Genomic DNA, 27,715 nt, shown 5'->3' on the forward strand with positions numbered 1-27,715 from the left:
GTTTGATTTAAAGAATAAAGAATATTGAGATGAATTACATGATTATGGGGAGGAAATTTACTGTGTAAGAAAATGTGGGTTGTTTGGGGGTTTTCTTTGATTTTGTATATAGGGAAGGTTAGATGAAGCACCTAAACCATGTTTGAGTTACTTACTGTATAGTATTTCCACAGTGCCTTATTCTGAATAGGTGTTTAATAAAATTAGCAGATCAAATGAATTAATGTTCCTTTAAATGGCTGTGATCTGCTGGTCTCTTGTTGTAGATTCTACAGTTTCTAAGAAAGCTACCTGCTTGTTTGCAAAAGACTGGGGCTATTATGTCCTCCACTGCAGTGATTGTTGGGAAAACTGGAAGTTCTGCTGGTCTGTGCAATAAGGAAAGGTTTCTGAATACCCAGAAGACTCTGTCACAAATTTAAAACACTTACCTCAGTTATTTCATCCACAAGCCTATTAAAAATCATGTCTGGTCATTTTGAAGATTAAACAACATGCCCTTAGCACAGTGCCAGTGAAACAGGCAATTAATGAAAGTTAGTATCTTTATTCCAATTATATATTTATAATCCATATGAATACTTGGTCTTCCACAAAGACAGATTATTATTTTTCAAGTCTAAGAAAATAATTCTGTTTTTCCTAAAGTTCTATTGCCAAGAACGTGTACAGAAAGAAAAAGAATGAAAAATAAAACCGTAGTACTATATGCTGGCATGTAGAGTAACAATACATATTGGGATGGAAATTTAAATAAAAATATGCATTAAGTTGTTTTGTGATTTAGACATGGCCTTGCCAAGCCTCAGATACATACAGTTACAGATTTTCTCCGTTATTAGCTTTTACAGCTACCCATAAAATGTGTTCATTCTGTAACACTGTATAGAAGCATATTACAATTTAAAGAGCTTCAATAAAATTAATTAAAAACTAGACTGCCTAAAAGTTAAATATTAATTTCATTACTAAACCTGTTCTTAGGAAAAGCTAGCTCACAGTAAAGTTAAAAAAAAAAAAAAATCAGACTTCTGTGTCTAGATTTACTATTTATTAACAAAAAGATTGTTTTTAACATTAGGAATTTAGAAAGTATATCATTATCAATCACAAACCTATCAGATACTTATATAAAAAAATTAGTATGAAAGTTTATGTTGGACTAGATGCAGTAGAAGGCAATTTTTTTCTATTAGGTAAAATAATTATTTAACTATATTGCTTCTTAAGTGTACCCTTAATTTTAAAAATTAAACAATATATGAGCTGATGTATTCTCTTGATTTACTGTGTATTCAAAGTTACTTTCTTGTGATGGCACATTAGTAGGTTTGGTATTTCCTGACACTATGAATATTTAAAAACAAATGGTTTTTGAAAGTTTCATCATCTGGAAAGAAGGAAAAATAAGGCTTTCTACAGTTGAAAATAGTAATTATTCAAAAAGGTTGAGAGGAAAAATATCTAAATAAACCATTTTTGATAAAGAAATGAGGCAGTTTCAAATTAAAAATATAAATTTAAATGAAGCAATTTTATAAAATATTGATAATAGCTAAAATTACATGCATAGGTACTTAACAGAGGAATAGCAATGGAACTTAAATATGATAGGACTGATCAACAATAAATAAACATTTATAGTGCAAATCGTGCAGAAAAATTTCTCAAAGCAAAGACCACAGCAATCATTCTGATCTGTACAAAATCAGTCTCAGTTCTGCATACGATCTATACAGGATATCTATGAATTCAGCCACTGTGATGAAATGCCAATTTGAAAATCATACATAAAAATGTGCTTAGTCTTGTGTCATTTCTGTCTTGGCAGTTTATGTTTTCAGGAAAATCTGAAAAGAAAAGAACATTAAAAAACCCTAAGATTTAAATTAAGATGATAAATTCTCATCTCTTTACATTCCCTTCCAATTAAGATCTACCTATAAGAAGATAACTTGGAAAAAAGAGGTAGGGAAAGGATTCTAGCACGTTCGTATAAATAATTACTCAATGCTGACTTTCTTCTTATGCCTTGATATTAAAAATCAACTCTTACCCAAGGGGATTGACAATTTCATTTGTAAAACAAACAAACAAACAAAAAAAACAATTCAATGTTGGCAGTAATGTTATGTACAACTAGATTAAGGAAAGGGGCAGATGAGTCTGAGGTCGAGATGAGAAACTCCTGCCACTTCCCTCCTTAGAAATGCTCCCTTCGCAGAGTCTACTCCTCTGGAAAGAAGGAAAAATAAGGCTTTATACAGCCCATTGAATGAGCAAAGGGTCACATGACACTGATCTCCAGGCCAAACTGCTATTGGGCCACTCTCTCTCCTGGGGATTTGCAATGAAACCCTTGTTTGTCTCCGTGTTTGTCTACCTGAACTGTCATAACGTGATCAGGCCTGCAGGCAGCCACGGTGGAGCACATGCAAGCAGAGCTAACAAAGGAGCTCTGAAGAGCAAGTTGGGAAGCACAAGAGAGTGAGAGGCAGGAAAGAACAGAGACACAGGAAAGAGAAACAGGCAGCCTTGGCAAGGGTGTGAGAAGTTTTTATGGTCTTCCAGAGTGTTTTCAATCAGTGACTGAGTTGTCCTTTGTGCATTTTGACCCTATCTCTGCATTGTTCAATAATACAAACTTTTACTTAAATTTGCAGGGGTGGGAACTAGTTTTCACAGCCAAATCACTCCTAAAACTACAGAGATGGAGAGGAAAAGGAAAAGTGTCTTGAGATCGATAAAGGCGTGACCAAAGATAAAATGATAGGAGAAAGAACATGAAATGGAGAACTTAAGGGGAAAATGGAAAATTGAAGTGGGTGCTCTCAAATATAACTCCAGATTATAGAAGGCTTAAAACCAGAGAGAAATTTAACCGTGATCCTACCACTGCTAAGATCTCATTGTCAGTTCTGCAGCAGAGAAATGATACCACAGGGTGGTATTTGAGGAAGCTCGTTCTGTCAGTGCTGTGTAGGAAGGAGAAACACTACATTCTGGCAACTGGCAAGACAATTACTGGAAAACTCCTGGTGTGAGATGGAAAAGCGACAGACTGGAAGTTCATTTTAAAGGAACAAATGACAAAGGAGGCTAATGAGAAATACATCAACTAAGTGATACGGTATACACCACATACGAGCTAAGAGACAGGAATGAATTATAGTTTACAATTCTACAGAACTATCCAACACTGAAAAAAACCCCAACATTTCAGTTAAGCTGACATCATAGTGATAAAACATCCAAAAGATTTCCACTTGTAAATGCTAATGTATATAAAATTACGCTTAATGTATAATACAAAGCATTTTATACATCCTCTAACAGAAGTTATAACAATTATGCTTAAAGCTGACTAAACAGGCACTAGTAAAAAGACTTCAATTAAAGAATAGTCATGCAATAGCCTCTGACTCAAACTTTCTGGAAGACAATTACCTATAGTGGGGTGTGAAATTGGCTGTGCATTGCTATTGCCTGTTGAAGTTTCTCTTCCTTGGCTCTTCTACAGTGGCAGATCTAGAAGATAAATGATTTAAAATACCAGTCACTTCTCTAGTGATTTAACTACTGCTTCTTAAATTACGACAGAATTTGAAGTAAGAATCCTTTAACCTGCTGACATTTTAAACTTTTGAATGTTTAAGGTAGCTCAGAATTTAAGAACCCCTACCCCCACAAACATGGAATTGTATTTGGAAGATAACCTTTGCCTGTGTACTTCTAGAAGGTTAAAACAAACCTTGACCCATTATATCAATTCTCTGATTGTAGAATTTCAAGCATCTGTGTTTTAAAAATAAAAAAGAAAAGAATCCTACTGTTGTTAGCTAGGAAGCTTAGTAAAGCTTGTTGTCTAGCTAGGAAGCTTAGTAAATAAAAGCTTCAAGGTATAGTACCACAAAAGAATGAACCAGAAATCAATGCCTTACTAATGCTATAACTAGTCTTTAACGTCCCTAAACTTCAATTTTTCTCTTATGGAAACAGGGATAATAAAATCTGCCCACTTTCCCTAACAGGATATGCATATACAGAGCACACATTTTACGAAGTTTAATAACAAAAGGTTAATTTTCAAATGTGATGTTTCAGAGAAATTAGGTAAATATTTAGAATTCTATCAAAGGGCAAAATACTATTAAATAGACTTTCTTAATTTTTGGAAATCAGAACAGAACAGAAACTATTGCAGAACATTCTCAATAATATTTGCAAATTTTAAAATTTATAGATTCTTCCTTTTTAAATAACTTGTTGAACATAAGCAGTTGTACACTCCTATAACTACTAAGACCAGACTTAAGCTAATTTACTAACTTTAATACAAAATAATAATAAAATATTGCTATCATTCTTAAAGAATAGAGGCTCTTCAGCTTCTTCTCAGGGCACTCAAAACTCTAGCTCAGTAACATGCTGAAGTATTTTTTTACTCATGAATATACTTAAGTAATTTGGTATAACACTGTCAGTGGTCCTCAACTGAAGACGATTACATACTGTTCTCTTCTCCATGAAGCTACTAAGAAAATCATCTATTTCAGTTTTCCCCTCTAAGAAATCTTCAGCAATATTATCAGATTCCTCCTCAGCTTCATGTGCAGCTACTTTCAATCTTGCCTGTAGGGCACTCGCACTACAGCTCTGAAAAAGAAAACCAAGTACTAATTCAGTTTACAGTGCTCAGAAAAACTTCTAGAGGCAAAGGAAATGAGAGCAATTCATTATATGCCTCACACAGCCTTTTGAGGAAGACTGCTACCACCAAGGTTCTTAGCTTTTGGATAGAGGGGTAGATACCAAACACAAAAGAACCCAATCCATTGGCTGCAAACCACTGAATGAGGGAAGCTGACCCAATCAATGTTTTCTCCTGGGGTTTTAAGAATTAGGTCACTATAGTAGGCATCCTCTAAGAGGATCTCTATAATCCCTACCTCTTGGGCTGGACACGGTGACTCCCTTTAAATGTACAGAATATGACAAAGGTAATGGTATTAAATTTGACCCAACAGGCAAAAGGCCTATACAAACACTGCTGAAAGAGACTGAAGATGTAAGGGGAAAGACATCTCGTATGCATGGACTGAAAGACTTCATATGGGAGACAATACTACCAAAAGTGATCTACAGAGTCAATGCTATTCCTATCAAAATCTCCATGACAGGTTTTTGCAGAAAAAGAAAAACCCATTCTAAAATTCATATGGAATCTCAAGTGACCCCAAATAGCCACAACAATCTTAAAAAGAACAGAGGTGTATACTTCTCGACTTCAAAACTTACTATAAAGTTACAGCAATCAAAACAGCATTGTAGTGGCATAAGAAGTGACATATAGATGAATGAAAGACCAAGCCTAGAAAAATATCCTCACGTACACGGTCAAACATTTTCAAAAGTGTGCCAAGACCATTCAATGGGGAAAAGACAGTCTTCGGCAAATGGTGCAGGGAAAACTGGATACATGCAGGATGAAGTTGGACCTTTATCTTACCTCTTATATAAAAATCCGCTCAAAAAAGAAAAAAGTAAATAAAAATGAACTCAAAATGGATTGAAGACCTAAATATAAGAAATAAGACTATTTTTATTTTTCATTTTTTAAATTAATTTTTAAAGTAGGCTCCATGCCCAGCATGGGGTCCAACATGGGGCTTGAACTCATGACCCTATGAGCAAGACCCGAGCTGAGATCAAGAGTTGGACTCTTAACCGACTGAACCACTCAGGCACCCCAAGATTATTTTTAATAACAGTCATGCTAGTGGGGGTGAGGTGGTAACTCACACATAGGAATGAAAAGGAATGAACCATTTTCTCATCACTCTTGCCAACTGTGGCCATCTATCTTTACAAGTATGGCTCACAAGGATGATGCAAAATTATTATTATTCTGAAAGGCTGACAATCTGTTCACATATTTCCATTATTTATTCACTGAATATTTAATGAGTATCTACTATGTACCAAGCACTGGACTTGGTACTGGTTATGGACGGAATAAAACATGGCATGTTTCTACCCTGATGGTACCAACAGTCCAGTGAAGTGATTTACATACTTTATACAGAAGTCTGAATCGGGGCATCTGGGTGGCTCAGTGGGTTAAAGCCGCTGCCTTCAGCTCAGGTCATGATCCCAGGGTCCTAGGATCGAGTCCCGCATTGGGCTCTCTGCTCAGCGGGGAGCCTGCTTCTCCATCTCTCTCTGCCTGCCTCTCTGCCTACTTGTGATTTCTGTCTGTCAAATTAATAAAATCTTTTAAAAAAAAAAAAAAAAGAGAAGTCTGACTCATCATCCCCAAAGATTGAGTGAACACATGTAGAGACAAACATAAGAATCAAGATTTTATTTTTTAAATGTTTCAAATATCATTTTAAGCAATTCTCATATAAATGGCAAAGAAGACAGGGTAACTATTATACCAGCATGTCCACTGGACATTCGTATTTCTCTTTTTGAGTTTCTTGTTCTTTCATTTGCCTGTCACTAGCATCACTGTCTTATTCCTAATATTAAGGGGATCCTGGAAATATCTGGCAATTGTGATGCTTGCTGTTGGTTTTTAATATTCTTTATCAAGTTAAGGATTTAATTTCTATTCTTAACTTACTATGAATTTATAAAGAATGATGTGACTATTGTGAAAAGCTTATTTAGCATCTAATATGCAACTAAGAGTGTTTCAGTTGCTTCTCTCGGGCTTTCTTCTGGCTAAGATTGAGGGAAGACTGCTTACATTTGATTCCTGACCCTGATACTTTCGGTTTATATGACATCAGGGAAGTTATTCAATATCCCTGGCTCATACTGCTTACCTGTACTATAAAAAATAACATCTATGTCCTAGAATTTTGTGGAAATAACAGGCAACATATGAAAATGGCATAGTGCAGTGAAAGATGCCTAATCATTATTCAATATTAGCTATTATTCTTATGTCTTTAATTCTAAAGGATGATCAAATTATCTGAAATCCATTATAAATTTATATTCTCCTTTGTCATCATTTTTTTCCATTTTCTATTTGTTGTTTTATTACATTGGCTTTACCTTCCAGAATTGCTGATTTTAAAGGAAAGAGGATGTTGGTTATTGATATGACATAAAGATTCTATTTCCTAACCCTTTTCCTTTTTAAAGATTTTTTTTAGAAATATGGGTGGAATTTTATAAAGTAGTTTTTATTTTTTATTTAACTGGATTTCTGGCATAAAATCTATTATTTGTGGCAAATTAAACTTTATAATTTTCATATACATTTCAACTTTCTAAGTTTTCATTTAAGATAGCTGTACATAAGCTTACAAGTAAGATTACAGTTCAAGATTTTTGTTAGATTTTATTAGAAGAGGTAAACTGGCCTTTATAATAGCGTTACTAGTTAAGTTATTTATGAGGCTTTCTGTATTTTTGTGCTTTGGAACCAAATATGTCCTTGCATGAGCACAAATAATGTATAACGACCCATAGATGAGAGCTGTTCATCTCACTTAAAGGTATCAAGCCTTATAAAGACAGACACCTAATAAGTGCTTTTTGATAATAATGAAACTAAGAATGTGGCTCACACATATTGAGATTAAAAATCCCTATGGTAAAGGAAAAGAGCTAAACACCTTACCTCACTAAGTTCATGCTGCCTTTGCATTTTCTTTTCAAAAGTAGATTTCAGCTGTGTAAGCAATTCATACTAAAAGATAAAATTAAAATGTTACTTTATTATATTTTTAAATTGTATGGACTTCTTCAAAATAATAACTAACTTACCTTATCTAAAACGGTTTGCCTTTTGGCTTCCAAGCTGGGCTCCAAAAGGAGATTTTTTCCTGTAAGACAAATTTCTGGTTTATTTCTAGGTAAATGTTGTATTTTTCTTAGGAAATTTAAGAAGTAAGGAAAGACATACTTGCTAGCTCTTCAATACTTTTTACTAAGTCATCCTTGTCATTAATAATCTGTTTTAGCTGGGGCAAGGTCAGAAACTGTTCTAGTAATATCTCTTCTTGGTCATTCATATCTGTAAGCTGTGATACACTAGAAACACAACAGAAAAGTTAATGAATATCAGTCATTAATTCTTCTCCATGATGATGAATAGTCACAGTTTTTCCATTTTATTCCATTTTATTTCCATTTTAGTTGGTATGGCTCAAAATAATTTTTGAACTAATATTTATGTAGACACACACACACAAACACACACACAAAGAAGGCAAATTATAACCTTAAAAGCAAATAAAACATCAACCACAGAGAACATAAAGTGGTCTGAAAATAGCATCCAATCAAGATAGGATTATTAAAACTAGGGTTCATGGCGGCGCCTGGGTGGCTCAGTGGGTTAAGCCACTGCCTTCGGCTCAGGTCATGATCTCGGGGTCCTGGGATCAAGTCCCGCATCGGGCTCTCTGCTCTGCAGGGAGCCTGCTTCCTCCTCTCTCTCTCTCTGTCTACCTCTCTGCCTACTTGTGATCTCTCTCTGTCAAATAAATAAATAAAAAATCTTTAAAAAAAAAAAAAAAAAAAACTAGGGTTCATGAACAATCACAACAATGTTACCTCCATATCTATATAGCTAATTGGTATGTGTCTGTCACAATAAAAGATAAGTATATGGATACATGTGTGTACAGCTATTCAAAAAATATTTAAAGAAAAGCAATCATGGAGGGCTAAACCAAAACCAAAAATCAATATCCATAGGGTGAAAGGGGGAACTGGAGGGTAGGATAGGAATGGAAGCTAAACTTTACTAAATATATTTATTAGTTTTGACTACAGATCCATACAAAAGCATCATATGTTTAAAACAATTTAATTTTTTTTAAAGATTTTGTTTATTTATTTGATTAGACAGAGATCACAAGTAGGCAGAGAGGCAGGCAGAGAGAGAGGGGCAAGCAGGCTCCTTGCTGAGCAGAGAGCCTGATGTGGGGCTCGATCCCAGGACCCTGGGATCATGAACCGAGATGAAGGCAGAGGCTTTAACCCACTGAACCACCCAGGCATCCCTAAAACAATTTAATTTTTAAAAAGCAGTCTCTAAAATTCAGAGTAAATGGAAAGAAATGAATACCGAAGGCAGTGGCTTAACCCACTGAGCCACCCAGGCGCCGCCATGAACCCTAGTTTTAATAATCCTATCTTGATTGGATGCTATTTTCAGACCACTTTATGTTCTCTGTGGTTGATGTTTTATTTGCTTTTAAGGTTATAATTTGCCTTCTTTGTGTGTGTGTTTGTGTGTGTGTGTCTACATAAATATTGGTTCAAAAATTATTTTGCCCATATCATCTGGGCAAGTATCATTCAGACTTTAAAAAACAGTATTTGGCTATACATGTCAGGTGTGAGAACCAGAACACAAAAGAAGTATAAAAAACAAAAACAAACTCTTATTTTGAATTTAGTAATCGCAGTAATAATATTGGTATTGTAATTTTGAGAAAGAACAAGTGCCTTTCAGAAAAATGACTTCAGGCCAGGGAAAAGAAATTTCACGATGAGCCCGTGGCATCTTTGTTTCATCAGAAAGGCTATAGAAGCCAAAGTGAAGAGTTTGTTAGGGACTCAAAATAGAACTGTGTAAGCATCAAAAAGAATAATGACTGTAATAGACTGAAACACATCAAATGTATTTGTTTAAAATTTATGAGTTCTTAATAACACAGAAACAACTACAAAAATAAAAACAAAAAACCTTGCCTATCAGAAATTTTGGAGCTTATTTGTACATCAACTCATTATTCTGAAAGTCGAAAAACACAAAAAATAAGGATTTATCTTTCTATTTCTGTATGAAGTATATTTCAAAAAAACATAAATAGTTGATATAGAAAGTTCTTCACAGAATTCTGGCTGATTCTGGCAGCAGAAAATCACATTTGCAATCCTTAATGAAATCATGGATTGCCAGTGATTTCAGGGGTTTCACCTGTTTCAATCTTAATGTCACTAAAAATTGGGCAACCAGACATCACTGCTGCCTTACATGACGTAATAGGAAGTATGATGTAAGTACTCGGGGCTAAAGAACTGAACCTATTTTTTTTTTCAGCATTGAGATATAATTGATACCTAACATTGTGTAGGTTTATGGTATACAACTCAATGACTTATTATTGATTTGATAAAACTGAACCTAAATCTAATTAAAACTCCAGACCTCGCTACCAACAGGAAGAAATACAGGAAAGAGAAGAATATTTTCAGTGGTACTACAAGGATGCAATCAAGCGAAAAGAAGATACAGAAAATTCTACAAGACAGATAAGGAATTTTCTCAATAAATTCATAATAATATAATGTATATAACATATATAATAATATAATATAACATTTTAATAACTTTTTTAAAAAGAAGGAAGAAAAAAGAATCCTTTAGAACATTGAACAGTAACAGTGCCTACTTCCTGGGGTTTTTGCAAGCATTACAATTCACAGGAAACCTTAACATGTATGTGATATATTGTAAACCCTCACTATTATTAGAAAATAAGGAGCCACTATTTCCAAAAATGATGATAAAACACTGGGTCAATTAAGGTAAACTCTTTTTTTTAAAACTGTAGGATTTCTCATGGTATGTGGCTGTATATCCCTGGTGGGATATATCCCAGAGACAAAAAGAACTACAAAAAGTTTTTTTTAATTATACTCAGAAGTCTTAGTAGTAATAGCCTTCTCAGTATTATCAACCTTCAACAGGGTATGAAGGATGCAATGTTTCCCAAAGTTGAGTAGCCATGAAACAATTTTTTCATGAAGCATCTCAGAGAAGCAGTGTTCTATGAAAAACAGTACCTTAAGCCTCAAATATTACAAATTTATGTGCCATCAGTTTGAACACAATTTGGGTCTGTAAAAACACTGTCCTTATTACTTTATGAGAACATTAATGTGTTCCTCTATGTACAAAGTTTTACCTACAAAAGGAACAATGTAAAGGTCTAAAATAAGCCAAAAAAATTTGTGTGTGGGGTTTTTTTTTTTTTAAGATTTTATTTATTTATTTGAGAGAGACAGTGAGAGAGAGCATGAGCAAGGAGAAGGTCAGAGAGAGAAGCAGACTCCCCATGGAGCTGGGAGCCCGATGCGGGACTCGATCCCGGGACTCCGGGATCATGACCTGAGCCGAAGGCAGTCGTCCAACCAACTGAGCCACCCAGGCATCCCAAGCCAAAAAATATTTGAAATCACCAGGGATGATGTACTGAGAAATGATTTTCATAATAATGAAACCCTCAAGAGCGAACAACATTGTTATCCTGGTAACTATTACATCATTTCCAGCAGCTAGAAAAATCCCTGGGTACATACTATGTCACTCAATAAATACAAACTAGACAACATAAAACTGATTTACATAACTTTCCCACTAAGACGATCACAATATACAAATAATGAGGATTTTAAAACTCTCTTTCTTTAATATGAGTATGAAAATAATGATCTGGTTTGTATTCATCATTGTCAAACAGGTAACGAATACTGACATTACTCTCCAAGTCTTTTACCTTAGTTCTGAGAGTTCGGGAAATGTATCAGGGATATCTGGCATCTTGTAACCAAAACCATCCTGGCTTACCTAGAGAGAGTTTGAAATGGTATGAAGTGTTAGCCATCTTTTTGACTGCTCCTATTTACTTATAAACTTAATTTTTAATGTACCACCTCCCATGTTCCATTATCACCTCATCTTTGCACTTTACATTGTCCTTATTCTCCCCTTCTTTCTTTCTTCTTATTTTTTCAGTGTATTTTTTCTTTATACATAGAGGGTTAATTTTTTTTTCTGTTTTCTTTGAGTGAGGTTCATGTGAGTACCTGTGTGACCTCTTTCTTGGGCACGTATATAACTGTTAAATAAAATGCTTAGGTGTATCTGTGACAAATGTAGAGAATTATCTGTGGATTTCATTAATATATATATATGGATATATCTGCCTCGGTTAAGAGATACTGAATTTTAAAAAAATATAGTAAATTGCAAAAGCCGAATAGTTATATAACTAAATACACAAGACAGGGTAGATAATAGGTATCATTGTTTATTAGGTAATGGAATAGGTAATCCATTGCTTTATAAATGACTTTTTAAAATTGAGGACTCTTGGAAAGTTCTCTTGTAATTTTGTTTATCCTACAAACTGTAATTCATGATATTCACAGGATCTGTTCACAATATTCATTAATACAATGATGAAAGGTATTGGAAAAACAAAGTTCATTTGGGCCTAATCTGAAAAACAATCTGAGGGTTTTGAAGGGGCAGGGGTAAGAGGTTGGGGGAGCCTGGTGGTGGGTATTATGGAGAGCAAGTATTGCATGGAGCACTGGGTGTGGAGCATAAACAATGAATTGTTACACTGAAAAGAAATTAAAAAAAAAAAAAAGAAGAATGGGGAAAATAAATAAATAAATAATTACAAACACTAAAATTAGTAAAGCTGGATATAAGGTTTATAATATTTCAGTATTACTGTGGCTGATACTCACTTAAGGTTAAAACAGAGGTTTTAAAATCATTTATATGTTTTATTCATAAAGTATTAGTCCCTCAGTAATATTCCACATGCCAACAGTTACCAGCTTATTTAAGAACAGAAATTTTTTTTAAATCAATGAGACACCTGAGGCCCTGAGCAGGTAGAGAACAGATTCTCCACAATCTGATACCTATGTCTCTTAGGTGATCATTTTTTGTGCCTTTGCCTATTTCCTACATGACAGCCAGAGAGATCTATTAAAGGCAGTTTCACAAAAATACAATTTGATTTATGCCTCTGCAACTTTCTTAATAATACTGCCTCTATATGGAAAGCTTTATATAACTCCTTTCATCCTGACAAATTAATTACCATCTATCAAAAACTGGCCTTAAACATAAACAAATACATTAATTTATCTGCCTCATTTTAAGTGAGCACCTACTATATGCTATCAGGTGTGGTTTGAGGCGCTAAGGATAAAGTGGCGAAAGAGCAGAAACACATTTTTTATAAAAGCACCCCCTTCTAGGTCTACCTCAGTTCTTGGGAGCACTGACAGTTTCCTCATCTGTCTTCACCGTTAACTCTAGACTCTCTCTTCTACTCTACTGGAAGTTTCTTATTTGCAATTACTTGATAATTTGCTGATCTCCTCTGAGTTTTTTATTTGAGTTGAAAATGTGATTTAATCTTTTTATGTTTCGTGCATTACTTAATGGCTGGCATGAGAAGACATATAATAAATATACATCAATTGGATGAATTTTCAAGGATACAAAAATATAGAAACTGAAGATACCCACCGGTGCTGAAGTGTCTGTTGTAGGAACAGGTAATGGCAGATTTGAAAGGACACCAAAAGAAGGAGCAGCAGGTTTGGCTGGTGTATAACTTGTTGTTGAAGAAGAAATAGTGTCAGCAACAGACAAAGAAGTGATAGTCCTGTTAGCTTCTTGTGGGGGATATGGAGGAAGAAATGGGAAACCCTGAGAGGCGTAAGGAGGCATCCCACCTGGATTACTATATAGGCTAAAGAGAAAAAACAGAAACAAACAAACAAACAAAAAAACCATTAGACTTTAGGGGTAAACTTATAAAATTATTCCCAAATGGTTCTAACTAACAATGGTCACGCCATAGAGACAGAATCTTGTTACTATAATCATGTAACTGAATTAAATATTCTATATATTGATAAAATGTGACTCTCCCCAAATAGAAGTATGGTTTCCATAAAAAAGGAAAGTGTTTTGGAAAACATGTAATTCAACTAGTCATAGTAGAAGTGAATAGACAAGCTCTTTTTGGGTTTTGAGCATTCTATTAGCATCAACCATTGTCTTCATAAAGAGAATGGAGAAATTTAATCCAGGAAATGTATTCAAGACAGGTTGTTTGAACAGTAGCTCTCACTTTATTTGGAAAATATAACTGAAAGTCATGACTGCTTTTCTAGGAAACGGAAAATAGTTAAATGTATATAAGAACTACTAAAAATGTTAAAATATAAAAAATAAATACATATAAAAAACTAAGTATATAGATTAGAAAAAGTGGTACAGTACTTGGGATTGAATCAGAAAGCAATATTTATTTTCACAAAGAAATAAATATCTGGGTTCTGGTTCAAGATGACAAGATAGCAAGACCTTGAAATCACCTCCTCCCATGAACACACTAAATCTACAGGAATATGGAACAATTTCCCCAAGAAAAAAAAGTCCTAAAATTTAGTTGTACAGCTCCTACAAATCTAGCGAATATGACAAATCGATATTGAAGTGGGAAAGCCTGAGATATAACCTCACTGTAAACCCAAACCTTAACATAGAGACCTATAAACAGGAGAAAACTCAAAACCTGAAGCTTCTTCCTGAAGAAAAAGAGCTTAAACCCCACACTAGCAGTCCATCTTTTATGCCCTGCTTCTCAAAGAACAACCCCCAAAACATCTAGCTTTAAAAACCAAAGAATCTACCCCAGAACCTAGCACAGAAACAGCTGTTTGAGAGGCACCCAGATTTTAGGTGGAAGAGTCTCATTTCCTAATCTTAAAGTGTCAGCTTGAGGTACAGGTACCTAATTTAACCCCCATCCAGGACCCACTGGGATATGCTCTAGGGCCAAAGGGTGGTGGGTGCTCTCTCCATGTTCTCCCTCTGTCACACTCCAGAGCACCAATATCTCTTGGAAGGAAGCTCCCATGTACATATGGTGCTTGGTTTTTATGGCTGGTGGCCCCAGGTTTGGTGGCTGCCATCCACAAGATACCCATTGAAGCATTACTCTGGAGACCGAGGCTTGCATTCCTGGGTCCCATGCGACTGTAAAACAATGAGACAGTTGTTGGCAGGCTACCACCCCCAAGGTCCTGCACAGAGGGTAAATCGAATACATCCCTAGTCTTCCTGTGAAAGAGCCTGATAAACATGTCTAAAAGCTTTGGCTTGATGAGAAGGCTTCTGGTGTGACATACAACTAGGGGCCTACGAAGGCACTCCCAGGAGATATAGGTTGGGGGATGCCAGCTCTGCACACTCCCTCACTCCAGCTCACCAGTATCTTCAAGAAAGAAGCTTTATACAATCATCTGGGGCCCTAACTTTGCAACTCTCCCTAGGGACCAGACCTCCAGATCACCTGGCTTTGGTGGCCAGCAGGCCTACACTTGCAGCCCCAGGGGACTATCTATATTTGCATACTTTAAAAGCAGCTACCTGAGGGTCTGGCTGAGGGTTTGGCTTCTAATCAGCCTGAATTCAGGGACTAGCTGAGATCCTCTCAGGTCCTGGCATACCCTCAAATACTGGGAGCTATTAAAAATATAATAGGCTTCTTAGCGGAAAAGCTTTCAGTTTTTCTCCATTGAGAATGATATTTGCGGTGGGTTTTTCATAGATGGCTTTGATGATATTGAGGTATGTGCCCTCTATTCCTACACTTTGAAGAGTTTTGATCAGGAAGGGATGCTGTACTTTGTCAAATGCTTTTTCAGCATCTATTGAGAGTATCATATGGTTCTTGTTCTTTCTTTTATTGATGTGTTGTATCACATTGACTGATTTGCGGATGTTGAACCAACCTTGCAGCCCTGGAATAAATCCCACTTGGTCGTGGTGAATAATCTTTTTAATGTACTGTTGAATCCTATTGGCTAGTATTTTGTTGAGTATTTTCGCATCTGTGTTCATCAAGGATATCGGTCTATAGCTCTCTTTTTTGGTGGGATCCTTGTCTGGTTTTGGGATCAAGGTGATGCTGGCCTCATAAAATGAGTTTGGAAGTTTTCCTTCCATTTCTATTTTTTGGAACAGTTTCAGGAGAATAGGAATTAGTTCTTCTTTAAATGTTTGGTAGAATTCCCCCGGGAAGCCGTCTGGCCCTGGGCTTTTGTTTGTTTGGAGATTTTTAATGACTGTTTCAATCTCCTTACTGGTTATGGGTCTGTTCAGGCTTTCTATTTCTTCCTGGTTCAGTTGTGGTAGTTTATATGTTTCTAGGAATGCATCCATTTCTTCCAGATTGTCAAATTTATTGCCGTAGAGTTGCTCATAGTATGTTCTTATAATAGTTTGTATTTCTTTGGTGTTAGTTGTGATCTCTCCTCTTTCATTCATGATTTTATTTATTTGGGTCCTTTCTCTTTTCTTTTTGATAAGTCGGGCCAGGGGTTTATCAATTTTATTAATTCTTTCAAAGAACCAGCTCCTAGTTTCGTTGATTTGTTCTATTGTTTTTTTGGTTTCTATTTCATTGATTTCTGCTCTGATCTTTATGATTTCTCTTCTCCTGCTGGGCTTAGGGTTTCTTTCTTGTTCTTTCTCCAGCTCCTTTAGGTGTAGGGTTAGGTTGTGTACCTGAGACCTTTCTTGTTTCTTGAGAAAGGCTTGTACCGCTATATATTTTCCTCTCAGGACTGCCTTTGTTGTGTCCCACAGATTTTGAACCGTTGTATTTTCATTATCATTTGTTTCCATGATTTTTTTCAATTCTTCTTTAATTTCCCGGTTGACCCATTCATTCTTTAGAAGGATACTGTTTAGTCTCCATGTATTTGGGTTCTTTCCTAACTTCCTTTTGTGGTTGAGTTCTAGCTTTAGAGCATTGTGGTCTGAAAATATGCAGGGAATGATCCCAATCTTTTGATACCGGTTGAGTCCTGATTTAGGACCGAGGATGTGATCTATTCTGGAGAATGTTCCATGTGCACTAGAGAAGAATGTGTATTCTGTTGCTTTGGGATGAAATATTCTGAATATATCTGTGATGTCCATCTGGTCCAGTGTGTCGTTTAAGGCCTTTATTTCCTTGCTGATCTTTTGCTTGGATGACCTGTCCATTTCAGTGAGGGGAGTGTTAAAGTCCCCTACTATTATTGTATTGTTGTTGATGTGTTTCTTTGATTTTGTTATTAATTGATTTATATAGTTGGCTGCTCCCACATTGGGGGCATAGATAAGGTCAGGAACACGGCAGGGATGTCCATTATCACCACTGCTATTCAACATCGTACTAGAGGTCCTAGCCTCAGCAATCAGACAACAAAAGGAAATTAAAGGCATCCAAATCGGCAAAGAAGAAGTCAAATTATCACTCTTCGCAGATGATATGATACTATATGTGGAAAACCCAAAAGACTCCACTCCAAAACTGCTAGAACTTATACAGGAATTCAGTAAAGTGTCAGGATATAAAATCAATGCACAGAAATCAGTTGCATTTCTCTACACCAACAGCAAGACAGAAGAAAGAGATATTAAGGAGTCAATCCCATTTACAATTGCACCCAAAACTATAAGATACCTAGGAATAAACCTAACCAAAGAGACACAGAATCTATACTCAGAAAACTATAAAGTACTCATGAAAGAAATTGAGGAAGACACAAAGAAATGGAAAAATGTTCCATGCTCCTGGATTGGAAGAATAAATATTGTGAAAATGTCTATGCTACCTAAAGCAATCTACACATTTAATGCAATTCCTATCAAAGTACCATCCATCTTTTTCAAAGAAATGGAACAAATAATTCTAAAATTTATATGGAACCAGAAAAGACCTCGAATAGCCAAAGGGATATTGAAAAAGAAAGCCAACGTTGGTGGCATCACAATTCCGGACTTCAAGCTCTATTACAAAGCTGTCATCATCAAGACAGCATGGTACTGGCACAAAAACAGACACATAGATCAATGGAACAGAATAGAGAGCCCAGAAATAGACCCTCAAATCTATGGTCAACTAATCTTCGACAAAGCAGGAAAGAATGTCCAATGGAAAAAAGACAGCCTTTTCAATAAATGGTGCTGGGAAAATTGGACAGCCACATGCAGAAAAATGAAATTGGACCATTTCCTTACACCACACACAAAAATAGACTCAAAATGGATGAAGGACCTCAATGTACGAAAGGAATCCATCAAAATCCTTGAGGAGAACACGGGCAGCAACCTCTTCGACCTCTGCCGCAGCAACATCTTCCTAGGAACAACGCAAAAGGCAAGGGAAGCAAGGGAAAAAATGAACTACTGGAATTTCATCAAGATCAAAAGCTTTTGCACAGCAAAGGAAACAGTTAACAAAATCAAAAGACAACTGACAGAATGGGAGAAGATATTTGCAAACGACATATCAGATAAAGGACTAGTGTCCAGAATCTATAAAGAACTTAGCAAACTCAACACCCAAAGAACAAATAATCCAATCAAGAAATGGGCAGAAGACATGAACAGACATTTCTGCAAAGAAGACATCCAGATGGCGAACAGACACATGAAAAAGTGCTCCATATCACTCGGCATCAGGGAAATACAAATCAAAACCACAATGAGATATCACCTCACACCAGTCAGAATGGCTAAAATCAACAAATCAGGAAATGACAGATGCTGGCGAGGATGCGGAGAAAGGGGAACCCTCCTACACTGTTGGTGGGAATGCAAGCTGGTGCAGCCACTCTGGAAAACAGCATGGAGGTTCCTCAAAATGTTGAAAATAGAACTGCCCTATGACCCAGCAATTGCACTATTGGGTATTTACCCTAAAGATACAAACGTGGTGATCCAAAGGGGCACGTGCACCCGAATGTTTATAGCAGCAATGTCCACAATAGCCAAACTATGGAAAGAACCTAGATGTCCATCAACAGATGAATGGATCAAGAAGATGTGGTATATATACACAATGGAATACTATGCAGCCATCAAAAGAAATGAAATCTTGCCATTTGCAACAACATGGATGGAACTAGAGCGTATCATGCTTAGCGAAATAAGTCAAGCAGAGAAAGACAACTATCATATGATCTCCCTGATATGAGGAAGTGGTGATACAACATGGAGGCTTAAGTGGGTAGAAGAAGAATAAATGAAACAAGATGGGATTGGGAGGGAGACAAACCATAAGTGACTCTTAATCTCACGAAACAAACTGAGGGTTGCCGGGGGGAGGGGGTTTGGGAGAAGGGGGTGGGATTATGGACATTGGGGAGGGTATGTGATTTGGTGAGTGCTGTGAAGTGTGTAAACCTGGTGATTCACAGACCTGTACCCCTGGGGATAAAAATATATGTTTATAAAAAATAAAAAAATAAAAAAATAAAAAAAAAAAATAAAAAAAAAAAAAATAAAATAAAAAATAAAAAAAAAAAAAAAAAAATAAAAATATAATAGGCTTCTTGAACAATACAACGATTTTTGAGATAATCAAGAAGTAGGACAGGGCTAAATGATAAGGTTCATTTCCTAGGGCAGTCCTCGAGACTAGGAGAAGTGGCTGTTTTATCTTATGCATAGAAACCAACATAGAGAGTCAAGGAAACATGTAGAAAAAGAAAAATAGGTTCAAAACAAATGAACAAAAACTTCAGGGGGGGAAAGTGTAATAAAATGGAAATAAGTAATTTACCTGATAAGAGTTCAAAGTATTGTATGTTCAATGAACTTGGGGGAAGAATGGATGAACACTGTAAGAACTTCAACAAAGAGATAAAAAATATAAAAGTACCAAACAGAAGTCGCAGAGGTTTAAAAAAAAAAAAAAAAAGCCACTAGAGGATTTCAAAAGCAGACTGAATAAGGCAGAAGAAATGAGTGTACTCAAAGACAGGGCAGAGAAACTCACCCAATCAGAGCAGCAAAATGAAACAAACAAACAAACAAACAAACTCTGATTTAAAACTGTACTACGATGTTATAGCAGTCAAAACAGAATGTCACTGGCATAAAACTGTACAAATCGATCAATGGGATTGGATACAGAACCCAGAAATAAACGTCTACATACACTGTAGCCAAGAATGTACAATGGGAAAAGGACAGCCTCATCAATAAGCAGTACTGGGGAAAATGGACGGCCGCACTCAAAAGAATGAAATTACCATTCCCTTACAGCATGTATAAAAATTGATTCAAAGTGCATTAAAGACTTAAATTTAAGACCTGAAACCATTAAACTCCTAGAAGAAAACACAGGAAGTAAGATTCTTGAAATTGGTCTTGACCATTCTTTGCATCTGATACTAACAGCAAAGGCAACAAAAGCAAAAATAAGCAAGTGGGACCATATCAAACTGAAAAACTTCTGCACAGCAAAAGAAACTATCAACACCACAAAAAGGCATCTTACTAAATGGGAGAAGATATTTGCAATAATATATCTGATAATCAGGAGTTAGTACCCAAACTATGTAACGAAATCCTGCAATAGCAAAACACAGTCCAGTTAAAAAAATGGTCAGGCGATATTAATATTTTTTACAAGATAACATATAGATGGCCAACAGATACATACAAAGATGTTCAACATCACTAATCATCGTGAAAATCCAGATCAAAACCACAATGAAATATCATGCGACACTGGTTAGAATGGCTATCACTAAGAAGACAAGAAGTAAGGGGTTGTGGAAGATGTGGAGAACAGGAAACCCTTACATACTCTTGGTGGGAATGTAAACTGGGGCAGCCACCGTGGAAAATAGTCTGGAGGTTCCTCAAAAAAACATCAAAAATAGAATTACCATATGATCCAGCAATTCTACTTCTGGGATTTATCCAAAAAACTGAAAACAGTAACTCAAAAAGATTAATGGTGACTCTGTCTGGGCTCCCATGTAGTCAGGATGGGGTACGTCACTAGAAAGACATAATGACGAAGGGCTGGAATGATGATCAGCTGTACCCACCAACCTCAGGGAATAAGGGGCCGCAAACTAAGCTCTATGAAAACTCTTGAACAATGAGATGCGACAAACCGTTGTTGGTGAAGCGTCCACATGGTGGGAGGGTGGTGCATCCTGGCCCATGGGGAAAGAAGCTTCTACATAATGGGACTCTCCCAGTCTTGCCCTGTGCATGGCTTCACATGGCTATTCATCTGCATCCTTCATAATGCCCTTTTATAATAAACTGGTAAATGTAAGTATTTCTCTGAGCCCTAACACATTAATGGAACCTGCGGGGGGGGTTCTGATTTTATAGTCAGTGGGTCAGAAGCAGATAAACAACCTCTGGATTTGATTGGTGTTCGAAGTGAAGCAGTCTTCTAAGACTGAGCCTTTACTCATGGAAATTGACCCTATCTTCATGTAGAGAGCATCCGAACTGAATTAAATTTATAGGAAGCTCAGTCACTGTCTGCTGACAAATGGCGAATTACTTGGTGGTGTTGGAAAACTCACATATCAGGGTACTGAAATACATTCCAAAATCTATGAAGTTTGAACAATTTTTAAACCGGAGTATTACTGTTTCATTTAATGACATAAATTAACATGAATTGGAATTATGCTGGAAAATAATTATTACATTGTATTACATACAATGATACTAAAGTTCATATGGACAATTAAGGAAAAAAAAGTATCTGAAAAAGGGTTAAGAAGAGAATAAGCAAAAGAAATGATAAAATCTTTACAATTAAAAAAAAGGAAAAGACAACTTTTTTTAGAGCAAATAGTGGTAAATGGATATGCAGATCAATGGAATTGAATAAAAAATCCAGAAAAAGCCCCAAACACATAAGGGAATAAGGATAGAAGACAGATCTGAAATAAATTGAAAAAAAGATCAGTGTTGGGACCCTGGAAAAAACTGAATTGGAGACAGATCATTATATTCAGAACAGGATAAAAACCAAATTTATCAAAGATTTAAATGCTTAAAACCACATCTTACCAAAATCAGAAAAAATTATTGAGAAATAATAAGCTTGGGGTGGGAAAGGACTTTCCGAGATCCCAAATTCCAAAGTCGTAAGAGAAAACGGTTAATTGCTTGACATTAAGAAAGAACAAAAACAAAAACCTCACAAGACAAAGCTGATTATAAGACAAGAAGTTGGTGGAAAATACTTGAAACTCATATCACAGACACAGGAGTAATTTCTCTAATACATAAAAAGTTCCTACAAATTGATAGACTAACAACTCAATAGCAAAATGAAAAAGAGGACAGAAGACACGGGTTACAAAAAAGGAAAGAAAAACATTTCTCAATGAGAGGAAAAGATACTCAACTTCATTGTAAGTAAGATAAACACAACTAAAATTATACTAACATAACATGTTCTACTTATAAACTGGCAAAGATCCATCCCAATAATATACTGTATTGGCAAAGAATAAGGGGAAGTAAGCACTGTGTATAGTGGTAGAAATGGGTGCAACTTACTCTGTAGGGCAATTTTACAGTATTTGTCAAAATTACAAATGTACATGTCACTTTGAGAATGTATCCAAGAAATATACTAACATTTGGCTAGAATATATTTTTTTAAAGATTTTATTTATTTATTTTACAGACAGAGATCACAAGTAGGCAGAGAGGCAGGCAAAGAGAGAGGTGGAAGCAGGCTCCTTGCTGAGTAGAGAGCCCGATGTGGGGCTTGATCCCAGGACCCTGGGATCATGACCTGAGCCAAAGGCAGAGGCTTTAACCCATTAAGCCACCCAGGCACCCTAGAATATTATTTTTAAGGTTATTCACTCTTGCACTGAGGGTAAAGAAAGTGGGCCTCTTAGCAAAGAGTGCAAACAACAAAAATATCCATCAACAGAAGTCCTGTTTATAAATTAGACTGCATCTATAAAACAAGTACTTTGTGGTCATAAAGAAGAATGAAGAAGTGCTTTATGTACCAACATGGAAAACTCTCCAAACTATACCATTCAGTGAAGGAAAAAAGGGGGAAGAAGAATAGTATGCTACCATTTGTGTAAAGAAGGAGGGAATAAAATACTCCACATACATATCTCTTTGTTGGTCATAAAACATCTTGGAAATTCTATGCATATTCACCCAAATCAAAAAGCTTTGGATACCAGCAAGAAAAAAAACAGGTTGTAAGGGAGAAAAAAGTGGAAGAAAGATTTTTTACTCCCTTTATATTTTTTGAATTTTCATTCAAGTAAATATAGGATCTATTGAAAAAGTTAAAATGAGCTTTCTAATTTAGCTGATTTATTTAAAAAATGGCTCATCTTTATGTTAAAACTTTTATCTGAAGGTATGCGAGTGATATAAATATATATATGACATAAATATTTATATATGTGTGTGTCTGTATATATATCTACAGATATATAGATATATATAAAACAAGTTATTTGGAAACAATATGACCAACATGAGGGAGTATTTGCATTATCTTTGAAGTCTTTATTGTGAACCAATTTGCTTCATTTTGACCTCAGCAGCAGATACAACCTATTAAATAATCTAAGAAATGCATCAAACCTGCATTTTAATAGCCTGTACTTTAATCATAGAATTTATCTAAAATGGGAATAAGTAAACGTAGAGGCTTTTATTTTCAAATAAGGTGAATGAACTTATATCCAACCCTACCCTGACAGAAAACAGGGTATACAGTTTTTAGATAAAGAATATTAGTGAGGCTTATATTTCCAGGACAAAGACACAAGCGAAGAGAGATGAGGGCTGGGGCTGATGCACCTAATCTAATAATCTAGCTAAGCAGATTTCCAGGCAGTGTGCAAGAAGCCACCTGACTCCTGAGGAGGTGGCTTCTACTCTTGGAAATTAAGTAGAACTAGGATATAAAGCCAAGAAATATTCTGAGAAAAAAGAATGAAAAGACCAACAAGCTGCATCATCATTAAATTTCAGAATGCCAAAAATTTTTTCTAAAATTTACGAAGGATCAGAAATCAAAATGGCAGGGCGCTGGGTGGCTCAGTGTGTTAAAGCCTCTGTGTTTGGCTCAGGTCATGATCCCAGGGTCCTGGGATCGATCAAGCCCCACATCTGCTCCACAGGGAGCCTGCTTCCTCCTCTCTCTAAGCCTGCTTCTCTGCCTGCTTCTCATCTCCAACTGTCAAATAAATAAATAGACTCTTAAAAAAAAAAATGGCATTGAACAATTTGCAGTAATAGAAGCCATACAGACAATATAGTAACATCTTCAAAATTCTGAATGGAAAAGCACTTTAGCTTAGAATTTGAACTATACAGATTTTTAACTCTGAACGATATATTAAAGACATTTACAGATTTTTTTTAAGTCTCAAAATTTGTCTTCTAAGAATCTGTGGCACACTGTGGCATAATGTATTTTCAAACATTGGACACACCAATATTTCTGGTCTTATGCTCTTTCAGAACCTTACCTCTCCACCAACCAAGAAGAAAAACCCATTTTCCTTCCCTTGAAACCGATCACGACATTGTGACTGCCTCAACAAACTGAATGCAGCAAAAGTAACAGTGAATGACTTCTTCAGCATCCAAGTCATAAAAGGCAATATGACTTCCTCATAGCTCTCAAGATGTTCATTCTAAGGACCACCACTATGTTGTAAGGTAGCCTAGGTCATAGAGGCCACATCCGGCATCCCTAGGTTAGGCCATCCGATGATAGGGTGAGAGCTCACTGATGATAAGCATACAAGAGCATACAAGAGCTCTCTGATGAACCCCTTTCAGAGATGAAGATTAGTAAGCAAAGTTCATGTGTTCAACATTTTCAGCCAAAATTTGCAGGGTAATTTGTTATGAAGCCTTAGTTGCCAGAACAGATTTTAGCACCTAGAAGTGGAAAGCTGCTATGATATTAAAGAGAGATGATATTAAAGAGAGAAAGAGAGAAATCTAAAATTGGGAGTGGCCTTGGAACTTGACAGGTGAAAGCCAAATGTACCCTTAAAGAGATGGTTAACAGTAGCCTAAGGGCCTTGGAGGACTGGTCAAAAAGCACTTACAGGAAAGTGAGGAAAATGTTGGAATGGGAACTTTGTTATGTATTAGTAGAAAGGTACCAAAAAATTGCCTGCAATAATGGGGAAAGTAGACAATGTACAGGCTTAACTCATTTTATTATGCTTCACAGATACTGAATCTTTGCTCGCTTCGTATCCGTGTCACATTTTGATATGCTCACAGTACTTCACACTTTTTCATTATTATTTTTGTTATGGTGATCTATGATCAGTGATCTTTGATGTTACTATGTCAACTGTTTTAGAGTGCCATGAACTAAACTCATATAAGAAAGTGAACTTCATCCATAAACGTGTGTTCTGACTGCTCCACTGACCAGCTGTTCCCCATCTGCCTCTCTCGGCCCAGGCCTCTGTTTTCCCTGAGACATAAAATTAGGACAATTAATAACAATGGCCTCTACATATTCAAATGAAAATGAGACTCACGTGTCTCCCACTTTAAATCAAAATGATTAAGTTTAGTGAGGATGGAATGTTTAAAATAAATAAATAAATAAATAAATAAACAAACAAACAAACAAAAAACAACTGAGACAGGCTAAAAGCTACGCCCCTTGGGCCAAACAGCCAACTTGTAAGTGGAAAGGAAGGCTTCTTGAAAGAAATCAGAAGTGCTACTCCAATGAACATGCAAAATGATAAGAAAAGTAAAACAGCCTTATTGGAGATGTGGAGAAAATTTTAGAGGATTAGACAGAAGATTAATCAGCTATGACATCCCCTTAAGCCAAAGCCTAATCCAAAGCAAGGTCCTAACACTCTTCAGTTCTGTGAAGGCTGAGAGAGGGGGAGGAAGCTGCAGATTTTGTTTGAGTCCTTTCTCTTTTTCTCTTGATGAATCTAGAGGATTATCAATTTTATTGATTTTTTCAAAGAAACAGCTCCTGAGTTTCACTGATCTGTTCCATTGGGTTTTTTGTTTGTTTTTGTTTAGTTTATTATTTATTTCTGCTCTAATCTTTATTATTTTCTTCCTTCTACTGGTTTTCAGTTTTGTTTGTTCTTTTTCTAGCTCCATTAAATATGATTAAGTTGTTTGAGATTTGTCTTGCTTCTTGAGGTAGGTCTATATTGCTATAAACTTCCCTCTTAGAACCACTTTTGCTGCAACCCAAAGATTTTAGATCATTGTGTTGTCATTTTCATTTGTTTCCATGTAACTTTTTATTTCTTTTTTGATTTCTTGGCTGACCCATTAACTGTTTAGCAGCACGTTACCATGTATTTGCTCTTTCCAGATTTTTTTCTGGTGGTTGATTTCTAGTTTCAGAAAAGATGCTTGGTATGAGTTCAAACTTTTTTAACTTGTTGAGACTTGTTTTGTGGCCTAATATGTGATCTAGTCTAAAGAATGTTCCATGTGCACTTGAAAAGAATATGTATTCTCCTACTTTAGGACAGAATGTTCTAATATATCTGTTAAATTAATCTGGTCCAGTATGCCATTCGAAGCCACTGTTCCCTTAATTTTCTGTTTGGGTGATATAACTATTGATTTAAGTGGGGTGTTAAAGCCCCCTACAATTATTATATTACTATCATTTAGTTCCTTTATATTTGTTATTAACTGTTTTATGTATTTGGGTATTCCCAAGTTGGGTGCATTAATATTAATAATTGTCATATCCTCTTATTGGATTGTCCCCTTTATTATTATATAGTGTTCTTTTTTTATCTCTTACCAGCCCTTGTTTTAAAGTCCATTTTGTCTAATAAGAGTGTAGCTACTCTGCCTTTCTTTCAACATCCACTGGCAAGGTAAATATTTCCCCATCCTCTCACTTTCAATCTGCTGGAAGATCCTGTCTTTAAGGCTGAAATGAACCTGTTTAGGCAGCAGATAAATGGGTCTTTTTTTTTTTTTTTTTTAAATAAATTCTGTCATCCTGTGACTTTTGATTGGAGTGTTTAGTCCATTTACATTCAAAGTAATTTTGATAGTTATGTATTTACTGCCATTTTGTTACTTATTTTACGGTTATATCTAGTTTTTCTCTAATCCTTTCTTCTCTTGCTCTCTTTCATGGTTTGCTGATTTTCTTTAGTGATACACTTGGATTCCTTTTTCTCTATTCTTTGCTTATCTATTACTGGTTTTTAATTTGTGGTTACCATTAGGTTTGTATAACATTTTCTGCATATAGCAGTCTATATTAAGTTGATGATCACTTAAGTTTGGACCCATTCTTTATTCCTTTCCTTACACATTTTATGTATCTGGCTTCATATTTTACATTCTTTTGTGATACCCTTTTTTACAGATACACTCATTTGTCATACACTCATCTATAGACTCAGAGTCCCATTTAATATTTTTTGTAGGGCTGGTTTAGCAGTCATGAACTCCTTTATTCTTCTTTTTCTGAGCAACTCTTTATCTCTCCTTCTATTCTGGATGATAGCTTTCCTGTACAGAGTATTCTTGACTACAGATTCTTCCCTTTTAGCACTTTAGAAACTTAGCACATCAGAAACTTTGTAGGTCAGAAGAGAATGGCATAATATATTCAAAGTTTCTGATGAAAAATTCACCAATACCCTTATGCAGTTTCTTAGTATGTAACCATCTTGTCTTCTCTTGCTGCTTTTAACACTTTCTTTATCACGACTTTTTGCCATTTTAATTACTGTACGTCTTGGTATGGGACCTCCTTGGGTTGAGTTTCTGGGAGGATCTCTGTGCCACCTGGATCTGAATATCCGTTTCCTTCCCAGGTTAAGTTTTCAGTTATTATTTCTTCAAATAAAATTTCTGCCCCCTTTTCTCTTTTTCTGGGATCCCCATAATGTGAATGTTATTATGCTTGACAGTTACTGAATTCCCTAAGACTATCCCCAATCTGCATACATTTTTCTTCTCTCATTCATACAGCTTGGTTACTTTCCATTATTCTGTCTTCTAAGTCATTAATTTGTCCCTGTATTTCATCTATCCTCTTTATTTATTCCATCAAGTGCATTTTAA

The 27,715-nt window shown here is 35.7% G+C and overlaps 1 protein-coding gene across 1 annotated transcript in view; it reads right to left on the reverse strand.

Moving 5' to 3' along the window:
- Positions 1-527: 527 nt before the first annotated feature.
- The window catches only part of VPS37A (VPS37A subunit of ESCRT-I), a 54,535-nt gene continuing 27,347 nt past the window's right edge, over positions 528-27,715 (reverse strand). Inside the window, exons 5-12 of the mRNA XM_059156033.1 lie at positions 13,313-13,538; positions 11,535-11,605; positions 7,925-8,052; positions 7,786-7,844; positions 7,640-7,708; positions 4,513-4,656; positions 3,448-3,528; positions 528-1,850 (exon numbers count right to left, since the gene is read on the reverse strand). Of these exons, the coding sequence (XP_059012016.1) occupies positions 3,448-3,528; positions 4,513-4,656; positions 7,640-7,708; positions 7,786-7,844; positions 7,925-8,052; positions 11,535-11,605; positions 13,313-13,538 (778 nt within the window). The 3' untranslated portion in view covers positions 528-1,850. The remainder of the gene's footprint in view (positions 1,851-3,447; positions 3,529-4,512; positions 4,657-7,639; positions 7,709-7,785; positions 7,845-7,924; positions 8,053-11,534; positions 11,606-13,312; positions 13,539-27,715) is intronic.

This window comes from Mustela lutreola, chromosome 18 (assembly GCF_030435805.1).
Source record: "Mustela lutreola isolate mMusLut2 chromosome 18, mMusLut2.pri, whole genome shotgun sequence".
Classification (NCBI taxonomy): Eukaryota; Metazoa; Chordata; class Mammalia; order Carnivora; family Mustelidae; genus Mustela; species Mustela lutreola.